Genomic DNA, 12,117 nt, shown 5'->3' with positions numbered 1-12,117 from the left:
TATAGTATTGCTAATAGTACATATAATACTGCTAATAGTACATATAGTACTGTTAAAAGTACATATAATACTGCTAATAGTACATATAGTACTGCTAAAAGTACATATAATACTGCTAATAGTACATATAATACTGCTAATAGTACATATAGTACTGCTAATAGTACATATAATACTGCTAATAGTACATATAGTACTGCTAATAGTACATATAGTACTGCTAATAGTACATATAATACTGCTAATAGTACATATAGTACTGCTAATAGCAGATATAGTACTGCTAATAGTACATAATAGTACGTAATAATGCCACCCTGGTGTATTATAGCCAATACTTGGACAGACCCAGCCCAGCAAAGCAGCTTATGTAGGCACCCAACATACACCTGTACTGCCAGTGGGAGAATAATTTAATAGAGGTAAATGGTTTGAGCACTGTTGGACAAGTTGCTGAAACTAAAACTACAAATGATTTTGTCTGAAGACTCAGCTCCCCTTGACCTTGAGATACAGTAGCAGCCCGCTTATTGGCAGATACATGGAACCAATATGATGGCCTTTCCCACCAGTGAATAGCAGGGGCAGAAAACTCATTCAGAAAATCGTTGGGATGCACCAAAACCACTATTTGGGATTCGGCCAAATCCTTCATGAAGAATTCAGCTGAATGCCGAATCCACATTTTAATTTGCATATGCAAATTAGGGACTGAAAAAAATGTACTTCCTTGTTTTGTGACGAAAAATTATTATTTTTGGGATTCAGTTCAGTTAGGCACTTGGTTTCGGCCGTATCCAAATCCTGCTGAATAAAGCTGAATCCTGGCCAAATTCCGAACCAGTATTCTGGATTCCATGTATCCCTATAAAATCCTGATAAGTTGACCCAGGGACATTTTATTGGTTCAGCTCCAGTCCACCACTTGCATGATCAGACAGGACAAAGATCTCACATGCCAGTTTCATGTCTCCCACCATTTGAGCCACCAAAACAGGAGAATCTACATTGCACACAGGTTCACCTAGGGTTGCCACCTGGCTGGTATTTTACCGGTCTGGCCAGTAAAAATGTTGCCTTATGCCAATGTTAGTTATAGTGAAAAAACATAAAAATATAGGAAGGCCGGTATTTTTTTCCAGAAAAGGTGGAAACCCTAGGTTCACCCTAACCTTGTACAGTTTACACCTAGTTGATGACCCAGATCATTCTCACTTTTTGGTAAGATCCCTGCCTTTTGGATTGTCAAGGTGACCAACTGCAGATTTTTAGGTATTCTTGAAATGCAAATCAATGCACGAATGAAAGCATCTGCAGCTGAGGTCTGAATAGCAGCTGATGGGCCATGGGTTAGGCTGTCCTGCTTAATATTAGGGATGCACTGAATCCAGGATTCGGTTCAAGATTCGGCCTTTTTCAGCAGGATTCGGATTCGGCCGAATCCTTCTGCCCGGCTGAACCGAATCCGAACCCTAATTTGCATATGCAAATTAGGAGTGGGGAGGGAAATCGCGTGACTTTTTGCCACAAAACAAAGAAGTACCATTTTTTTCCCCTTCCCACCCTTAATTTGCATATGAATTCGGATCCGGATTCAGTTCGGTATTCGGCCGAATCTTTCACAAAGGTTTCGGGGGTTCGGCCAAATCCAAAATAGTGGATTCAGTGCATCCCTACTTAATATAATTAATAGGCCCCTGTAAAGTCTGTTTACACTGGGTGTAGCCACTAATATAACCCTGAGTAGCGCTACCACCTAAATGAATGTGACCTTCAAAGCAGCAGTGAGTGTATTAGGTTGACATACACACCTGGAATTGTTTTTTTTCCATTGTCCTGAACTGAAACATGGCAAAACTCCCACTCACTGAAGTGATTGTGAACTCTGCTGGGCAGGGACCTCATTCCTCTACTCTGCTAACAAGAACCAGGCTATTGTCACATGGGGCTCAAACTTGGGCCTGCTGATAAACACAGCCTGAGAATCCTCCCCCTACACCGGAATCAGCCCCTTAACTTGCCTGCAGCCGTAGCCATTGCACCGACTTGGGTGCATTTTTAAGCAGACTGAGTTTCAGGTATAAAGTATATTTTCAATTTAAAAAAATGTATTTAGCCTTAGAGGTCCAATTGAATTGTTTTGCCATTTGTTTCTCTGCTGCTGGGATTTTTATCTTCATTTGTAAAATAGACACATTCTGTTGTGACAGAGATGGGAGCTAGTGAAATGACCCATACTATATGTTTTCATATAACTGTCTCACTGTGGTTTAACACGGACTTAAAGGAGAACTAAAGCCTAACTAAAGAAGTAGCTAGAAATGTTGTACATTATGTTTTATGCTTCTGTACCAGCCCAAGGCAACCACAGCCATTTTGCAGTAAAGATCTGTGTCTCCAAAGATGCCCCAGTAGCTTCTTGTCTTCTTTTCTGCCGATTAACTGCACATGCTCTGTGCTGCTGTCACTTACTGATCTTAGGGACTGACTCACAATATACAGTACACATAGAATATAAATGTCACAATATAAGGCTGATTAGTAATTAATACCAGAAACGGAACTAGAGGGGGGTGGGACCTGGCGCAGGACACGCAGCTGGGCCCCCCTCCGTACACCCGGAACTGGCCGGGAATATGCGGCACGCAGACTGCCGGGGGGCCCTGAGGGGGTGCGGGCCCTGGCCCGCTCGCACCCCCAGTAGTTCCGCCCCTGATAAGCATGCAAATTTAATAATCAGCCTCGTAGCATCAGCTTATATCACAGGCCAGCCTCATTTTCTGCTTGTTAATTAGCGACGACCCCTGAGCATAGCTTCTCAACAGCTGCTCAGAGCCCACTGATAAAGTGAGTGTCACAGACAAGATGGTGACCCCCTGTGACAAGTTTGAAGTCCTGGATCATTGCTGCTGTTGACAAGCTGAAACTGTGGGCTATTGCAATAAAATCAGCATATAAAATATGGCATTTTTAGCCATATTCATTGTTGGGGTTTAGTTCTCCTTTAACAATAGGGTAAGAAAACACTTCAACTGGGGAATATTTCTATAGGGGATCTACCCTTTCACAGATATAGCTTATTTTCCAGTATATGAGATTCAGGATCTTCTACAGCTGATCAAATACTAAAACAGAATCAGTTTAAGTAAATCCAATGGCAAGTATTTGGATATTCATGTAAAATACCCAGTACATATCTGATCAGGCATAGCCGTTAGCTGCTTTGAATAAATGTAGGTCATCACCACTTTGCCCCACTGGCTATAAATATAGTGTGGCATGTAACATTATACATACTGGAAGCACATAATATTCCTTTCCTTCTTTTCCACATTTACTATTTTATCTCATATTTATTACTGCACTGCTGTTTCTTCACTACCCAGTTCTTTTTACTACATTAAAATTATCGATAACACAGATAGCAGATTTTGTGCTCTGTTAAGATGGTCATACTGCTGCTGATACTGGCCATGAACTCAAAAGCTTTTTTTGGTTGGTGTAGAGCTAAAACAGTATTCTATATACCTTTAAGGGGTTGTTCACCTTTGAGTTAACTCTTAGTATGATGTAGAGATGTTGGAATGGGTTTTCATTTTTTATTATGTGTTTTTTTTGAGTTATTTGGCTTTTTATTCAGCAGCTCTGCAGTTGCCCCTTCAGGAATCTGGTTGCTAGGGCCCAAATTACCCTAGTAACCTTGCATTAATTGGAATAAGAGACTCGGATATGAATAGGAAAGGCCTGAATAGAAAGATAAGTAATAAAAAAAACAATACATTTGTAGCCCTATAGAGCATTTGGTTTTTAGATGGGGTCTGTGACTCCCTTTTGAAAGCTGGAACGGGTCAGAAGAAAAATGCATTCTATAACATACAAAAAGTGAACTTAAAGGTGAACCACCCCTTTAAAGGAGTTGTTCACATTTAAATGAACTTTTAGTATGATGCATAGTGAAATTCAAGACCATTTGCAATTGGTTTTAGTTTTTTTATTATTTGTGGTTGTTGAGTTATTTAGCTTTTTATTCATCAGCTCTCCAGTTTGCAATTTTAGCAATCCAATTGCTAGGGTCCAAGTTATCCTAGTGGCTTTGAATGAATGTAGCCCTTACATTTAGTCACCACTTTACCCCACAGGCTATAAATATAGTGTGGAATGTAACATGGGGCAGATTTATCAAGGGTTGAATTTCGAAGTGTAAAATACTTCAAAATTCGACCATCGAATTAAAAGACTTTGAATTCGAATATCGAATATGAAGTATTTTTCACCAAATTTGGCCATCGAATGATCGAAGTAAAATCGCTAGATCGAACGATTTTAGCGTACGATCGAACAATTTTACTTCGATGTGTAAAGACTTAGAAAATGGTTGTAGAAGGTCCCCATAGGCTAACATAGCACTTCGGCAGGTTTAATTTGGCGAACTATTGAAGTTGAAGTATTTAGATTGTCGAATATTCAAACTATTTTACTTCAAATCGAATTCGAAGTAAATTCGAAGTCGTAGTATCCTATTCAATGGTCGAAGTATCGAAAAAATTACTTCGAATTTCAAATTTTTTTACTTAGAAAATTCCCTCTAATTCACTTCGACCCTTGATAAATCTGCCCCTATATGTACTGGAGCAGGGGTCCCCAACCTTTTTCACCCGTGAGCAACATTCAAATGGCAATAGCATATATAACAAGCAGGTATAATTTAGAGATGATTTCCTCCACTTAAAAGCGGAAGAGACTGTGAACTTAGCTTAAAGCTATAAGCTGACTGGGATCTAGTATAGGTCAATCTAAAAACAACTGGACTTGCTGAGTAATCAATGAAGACGTTTCACTACTCATCCGAGCAGCTTCTTCAGTTCAACTGACTGGTGTGGGAAGTTCTCGGCATAAAACTCTTCCACTAATCCATGAGTAGTGAAACGTCTTCATTGATTACTCAGCAAGTCCAGTTGTTTTTAGATTGACCTATACTAGATATACTATGACCTGGATGAATGAAAATCTTCATAGTCAGCTGACTGGGATGTTATATAATACATTTATGTATTTCATATAGGGATGTAACCCTGGACGGAGCATAACGGATAACAAAGTTGTGTCACTTTCTCTCATGGACTCTAAAATGACATTTGTATCTCTCTTTCTATATGTATCTCCCTCGGTATATTGATCCATCCCTCTCTCCCACCATAACTGCATCTATAGACACATCTGTCCTGTGCTCCCCATCAACACATATGAGGCATCAGCAGATCTAGATTTGCGAGGTTCCCTAACACCGCTTTGAATCCCATTAACATCAATGTCATTTTGACAATCAATAGGATGAGTACAACATAGAATAGCAACAAGTTGTCTGCAATTCTTTCCTATGTGTATATAAATAAGGACAGAACCATCAAGACACTGATTTCTTAAGTTATTTTATATTTATAAAAAGAACAAAAACATCTTGCTCAGAAAGCACAGACATCACTCAAACGGCAAATAACGTTAAAAACAAAATAAGTGTGCAGGTTCTGTGTCCAATAGATTTGTGCTACAGTCCATTCTTTTATACTCTGGAAATCCATCTCCAAGTAGAACTAAAGAAGAAAACAAGGTCCTGGGTATGGGCCTTGTGGAGAGTACAAGTATGGGATCCCTTATCAGGAAACCCAAAAGGTCATCTCCCATAGTAAATTTTAAGCAAATAATTCACATTTTTAAGTTATTTCCTTTTTCTCTGTAATAATAAAACAGTACCTTGTACTTGATCCAAACTAAACTGAATGGCTCTATATTGGTGGCAAAACAACCCTATTGGGTTTATTTCATGTTTACATGATTTTTAGCAGGTATGGAGATCCAACTTACGGAAAGATCCCTTATCCGGAAAACCCATTGTCCCAAGCATTCTGAATATTAGATTCTGTACTTGTACATTGTTACTCTGTTATTTGAAGCAACCCTAACCATTTACAGTTTAATTTACAATCCATGTTGACCGCTATTACATAGGAAGAACACCCTGAAAATACTGATTAAAGCCAAGAACCTACTCTTTTTACCTGGTTTCTCTTTGATAAATAATTTTCTATATTGCTTTCAGAATATCCTCAAGTTCTTAGTTTTGACCTGTCCGACATCTAGCCCCCCCCCCCCGAAGGCTTTTGTGTAGCAGTTATAAAGTCCTTCTACTGGCGTACTTCACAGTTTTAACCTACAGTCTTAAAAAGCCTGATGTTGTTTGTCAGGAATTAGCAGCACAGCCAAAACAAATGTAGACTTGCATTTTGTAAATAAAAAGGCCCAGAAAAATAAAAGCACAAATAAAAAATAATTAAATAACTGCTTCCCCTAGAACTTTCACCAGTATTAGCAAACCATGTAAATGCAAGAACAAGAAAACTTTCTGGGTCTTTAGCGGAGTAATATTAAATTATACGTATAATCCTAAAGTGCAGGAGAAGTCACAGTCCTTCCAGTCACCAGAAGAGCATTGCATTCCAGCTCTGGTGGCCATAAAGGGATCATGAAGAGTTTGATACAAGAAATTCTATTAATAATATAAGTGACAATGGCTGACAATGTGTTTAGATATGGAGGGAATGGGTCATGTTCTTTGACTTTGAGAGGAGATAAGAGCCTAACATAAAATAATTTAGGAGGGTAGCTTTAAGACTTCACACCAGTCCATCTTTACGAATGAAAGGGGCCCCAGATCTGAAATGCTTGGTATGCTGCATTGCTCCTCCTCACAGGCAGAGTCCACCATATTCATTGACCTTTTAACCATGTCTTCATTCCATCTTGGACCTTTCAAAGTGTGTTATCATCCTCTCCTAAAAACAAAGTTAAAATCTATGAAAACTGATAGGAACACATCATTAAGAATGACCACAATCTTGTTTTTATATAAAAGTTGCTTAGAATTACATCTTATTTTATTATACAAAAAAAAAAAACAAAAACAATTGTTGGGTTAAGATCATGTTTACAAAGTTCCATGCGAAGAGCAAGGCCATTTTAAAAGGCTTCTTGCTTCCCACTGAGGCTGGGTCACTTTAGCTAAAGGGCCTGTGATTCAGGGAATGCACATGACTTGCACGGTCATGAGATATGCTGAGCGGCTAAAAATAATGGTATTACAAATAATACTGACCTCATCTGAATCCAGCAACGCAGGGAGAGCTCTGGAATTATAGAATAAGAAACAGTGAGTGTAAATAATGGCTTTGTCATATGGAAAGCAAAATGTATTACAGAATATAGATATATGGTTACTGGGCTTTGCAAGCAGCATGGGATTCAATTTCCTTACAGCTGCAAATTATAATGCAGCAAAGTCATATTCTCAAACCATATGATATACAATGACATGGTTCGGGAGTATGTATGAGGAAGGAGGCTGATTTAAATACTAATGGCTGAATTCTCCAGAATCCCATGCAGATTTTTTTAACACAGGTGAAAACTACAGGTCTCCCATACGTACACCCTGCTACACCCCTGTACCATCTTCACTTGCTTTTTCTATAGGTATGCCTAACAAATCTTTACGCCCAACTTCATGCAATAATAAGAAAATAACCAATATGAGCAATGTGAACATAGTAGCTCACAGAATCAGCTATGTGGACCCCTAAAGAGGTTTTGGTGGCCTAGAGATCTTATTTGCCAGTTCTTGCTGGATGCACTCAACTGTGTGCACCTAAAATGTATTTTTCTGTGACACAAAGATCCTATTCAACTATGGAAAAACCCAGAACCCTCACAGCAATTCCTTCCACATTCTTACTTAATAGAATTATAAAAAAAAACACAAATCTAATCAGATATAATTCAATTCTGTGTGCATGATTCTGAGTAGGACATAGGATTAAAAAAAACAAAGCAAAAAAGAAAATCTTAAGGGAGCTAGCACACGGCAGATTCGGGGAGATTTAGTCGCCTGGCGACTAATCACCTCTTCTGCGTGGCGGCACTTCGAAGTTTCCTCGTGAGGCGACTTCAGAAATCGAAGCGCCGGGAGTGGATCGGTGCTAGCTTTGTCATTATAGCAGGCAGCAGGCAGGGGGAAGGCAGTTTGGGGAGCCCCGCAGAAGAGGCGATTAGTCACCAGGCGACTAAATCGGCCCGTGTGCTTGATCCCTAAAGAGTGACTTATGTGTCAGCATGAAATTGGCTTTTGCTCAGTGCTAGGGAGCAATCGCCTAATAGTAACTATCCCAGTGGGAGATACCAAGTGTCTTGCAGCAGGCAAGAATATGAATACATTTGTATCAGATCTTGGTTGATGGAGACACAGTAGTGATGTGCAGGCCGGCCCGATACCCATGGGTCGGGTGGGTTCGGGCCGACCTCGCACTCCTCTTCACGGGTGGCAGGCGGGCTCTTCTGCTTTCCGCCCACCACCTTCAAATCCTGACTTCGGGCTTCATAGCCACGTGCCTGCTCGCCACGCCCCTTTTGTGATGTCATTGGCGGGGCTATAAAAGGAACCCAGATGCGGGCGGACTGAGGGAGGGCGGATTAGGGTCGGGAAAAACATGACCCGCACATCACTAGGGCACAGCTATAGCACTGTATAAAGACCACTGTATATGAGGCTAGAGACTACAACTAGAGAATAGTTTCCAACAAAATACTCTGTACAGCCAGTCAGCAAGTATTCCTCAATTACCAATGGACTTTTGTTTTTATTATCCTAATGGTTTAAAATTCTTAAGGTCTAACAATGACATTTATGCTTTAGAAGTACTTTGCAAAATCCCTTAATTTACCCATTACCATTCTCTCAGGAGATATACTTACACATCTGTAACAGAAGATGGGATGTTCTCCTCTACCCACTTCAGATCATCCTCCTGCCAGAAACATTGCATTAGAGATCACTTAGTAAGAACATAGAAAGATGAGTACAGTGACTTCATCATTGAACACATACAATCTGATCGAGTATTTGGCATGTCATACTTTTAGAGAGCTTAAGGTGCTTTTGCAGTCTATAGGCCAAAAAAGGCTTGATTCCCATTACAGCAGCAAATTTATTTAGAGTAACTGAGACATCAGCACTCAAACCCCAAAGGACTAGCCTCTGATATCATCCTACAAGAGAAATTTTCAAGACGGAGGAAAAAAACTCACTGAACCAATTCAACTGTGAATCATACTAGCTTTATGTTATTAATCTAACTATGTAGGTAGTTAAAATAAGTACAAGTATGGGACCTGTCACCCAGAATGCTCGGGACCTGGGGTTTTCCACATGACGGATCTTTCTGTAATTTGGATCTTTATACCTTAAGTGAGGGGTGTCCAAACTTTTTACAACTAGAGCCAGATTTGTGGAGATGTGTGGTGGCCGACCATTCAGCCTAACATTCTTTGACCCATTAACATCGCATAGCAATAATATTTGGGCACATTAGTGAAATGATCTGCCACTTGGTCTATACTGCTGCCTGGGCTGAAGGTGTTCGCAAAAGACACGTTCTGGCTCGTATGTAGTGATGTGACACTCTATACTGGCACGTCGGTACGTCTATTGAAACCTTCAGCCCTAAAGAAGTATGCAAGAGCGGCACGTCACTATGTGTCTATTACCAACACCTTCAGCACACAGGCTGCAGTATAGACCAAGTGGCAGATCATTTCACTTATGTGCCCAAATATTACTGCTACGACTACGTGATTCCTGAGCGCACTGTGCTGGGTGCCAACTTGTTTTATATTATAGAATGGACAATTCTAAGCAACTTTTCAATTGGTTTTTATTATTTATTTTTTATAGTTGTATAGTTATTTGCCTTTTTCTTCTGACTCTTTGCAGCTTACAAATGGGCATTGCTGACTCCCTTCAAAAAAAACAAATGCTCTGTAAGGCAAATGTATTGTTATTTTTACGTTTTATTACTGATCCTTCTATTTAGGCCTCTCCTATTCATATTCCAGTCCCTTATTCAAATCATTGCATGGTTGCTAGGGTAATTTGTGCCCTAGTTACCAGATTGGTTAAGATGCAAATTAAAGAGCAGCTGAATAAAAAGCTGAATAACTCAAACCACAAATAATAAAAAATGAAAACAAATTGCAATTTTCCTTAAAATATCACTCACTACGTTATACTAAAAGTTATCTCAAAGGTGAACAGCCCCTTTAAATAAACCCAAATAGACTGGTTTTGATTCCAATAAGGATTAATTATATCTTAGTTTGGATCAATTTCAAGCTACTCTTTTATTATTAGAGAAAAAAAGGAAATCATTTTTAAAAATGTGAATTATGAAAGAAAGCATTCGGGATAAATTCCATACCTCTACAACAAATTTGCTTAATGTGCATTAGAACGTCACAATTACTTCTGCTAAAGTGATTTAAACAGAACCCCCCCCCCCAAAAATCAATCATGTCCACAGCGCTGGTGCCTGAGCAGAACACAGATAGAAGTAGATACATGGTAGCCAAAATAGGGAATCAAATGCCTGAATTAAATTTTTTTTATTCTGCCCTTTAATCAGATTTTTTTTTTTTTTTTTGAAAGTCTATCAAGGCATAAAATGGTGTACTCTTAATGACAGTAGGCAAATGTAATTTGAGAAGGAATTTTAAGGGTGGCTGCATGATGGTTTCAGAAGTAAAAAGAAAAGGTAACAACAATAACAAACAAGTGGGCATCACTGTAATGCTATGAGGATGAGCATGCATCAAAAACAGGAGGCAAAGCTTTGGATAAGCCAGTTTTAGGCTGAAGCAGAACTATAGCAGATATAGCCCTTGCGCTTAGCAGCCATATAATTACATACATATATTCTTTTGCAATACAAATAGTAATGTTTGGAATGCCCAGCTCTGCTTTCCTCTAGGTGAGATAAACACATACTTTAAAGGGCATGTAAAGGCAAAAAAATAAAATCCCATTTTTACTTTCTTTAATGAAAAAGAAACCTATCTCCAATATAGTTTAATTAAAAAATGTGTACCGTTTTTATAAGAAACCCGACTGTATGCAGTGAAATTCTCCCTTCATTTACTGCTGTGGATAGGAATTGTCAGACAGTCCCTAACTGCTCTGCATGTAAACAATCATACTTATGAACAGCAGGGGGAGGCCCCCGCAGAACCCAAGCAGCTTTGTTTATGACGATCCCTAAGCAGCCCAGACCACACTGAGCATGTGCACAGTCTTAGTCTTGCAAAGATGTTTAACAAAGTTACAAGATGGTGACCCCCTGTAGCCAACTTTGAAAGCATAAATTATTTGTTTGATTAGGCTTGTGGTGCAGTAAGTTCATGTTGATATTTAGTATACAAAATACAGCATTTCTAGCCTTATTCTATTTTAGACTTTACATGCCCATTAAGAACAATTTATACTCACAGCTTTGGCCACTTTAGCGTTTCCGTTCGTTTCTTGCTTTGAGCTTCTCATTTTCATTCCCTCTGCAACAAAAAACAAATGATGACTTCCTGCTTAAAATCAATGAAGGGTAATAGCACAGAGCACAGCAGCTGTGTGAGAATGAGTGGGGGCTGCAGCTGCTTTCTGTAATATCATGTAGAACTCTAGCACAAGAAGCACTTTAATGTCCACCTCTGGGGACATCCAAACCCTGGGGTGAGGGATGTAAATGATCACAGGATGCTTCCGATTTACTGGCACAAAATACAGAGTAACACAACACAATGGCTGAGAGCTGCTCAGTCCAAGATTCACTGCAGTCAACTGAAAATGATCAGCAAAAATCCTGTCGTAACCCATGTAACGGCTGGGTGAGTGACCTGGGCAGAATACAGAAGGTGCAGTATGAGGACTAGTTCAGTGGTTGTGGCTATCTTTCATACCAAAGCTTTCTTTCAACATTGGCTCCTTCTGCTCATCATCCTCATCTTCTTCAGTTAGTGGAGAGAAGGCAAATCTACCAAAAAGGCCATATAAAAATCATAATTCATCATATATAAATATTGCACTTAAGAGATAAAGTAGTGTTCCTTGGAACATACAATCCATAAGGTTCCTTGGAACATACAATCCAGAAGCACAGAACACTTTCTACAAAGGAGACATTTTAAATAACCTTCATATTCAGATATATTACTCATCCTTCCTCAAAACATGTAATTTTGCTT

At 39.3% G+C, this 12,117-nt stretch overlaps 1 protein-coding gene across 1 annotated transcript in view; it reads right to left on the bottom strand.

Annotated features, from left to right (window-relative positions):
- Positions 1-5,413: 5,413 nt before the first annotated feature.
- tmem87a.L (transmembrane protein 87A L homeolog) overlaps positions 5,414-12,117 on the bottom strand; it is a 29,414-nt gene continuing 22,710 nt past the window's right edge. Inside the window, exons 16-20 of the mRNA XM_018231205.2 lie at positions 11,833-11,906; positions 11,369-11,430; positions 8,803-8,855; positions 7,151-7,181; positions 5,414-6,830 (exon numbers count right to left, since the gene is read on the bottom strand). Of these exons, the coding sequence (XP_018086694.1) occupies positions 6,789-6,830; positions 7,151-7,181; positions 8,803-8,855; positions 11,369-11,430; positions 11,833-11,906 (262 nt within the window). The 3' untranslated portion in view covers positions 5,414-6,788. The remainder of the gene's footprint in view (positions 6,831-7,150; positions 7,182-8,802; positions 8,856-11,368; positions 11,431-11,832; positions 11,907-12,117) is intronic.

The sequence above is a fragment of the Xenopus laevis genome, chromosome 8L (genome assembly GCF_017654675.1).
Source record: "Xenopus laevis strain J_2021 chromosome 8L, Xenopus_laevis_v10.1, whole genome shotgun sequence".
NCBI lineage: Eukaryota > Metazoa > Chordata > Amphibia > Anura > Pipidae > Xenopus > Xenopus laevis.
The sequence above is the reverse complement of the archived record's forward strand: the minus strand, read 5'-3'. Positions and strand labels throughout refer to the sequence as shown.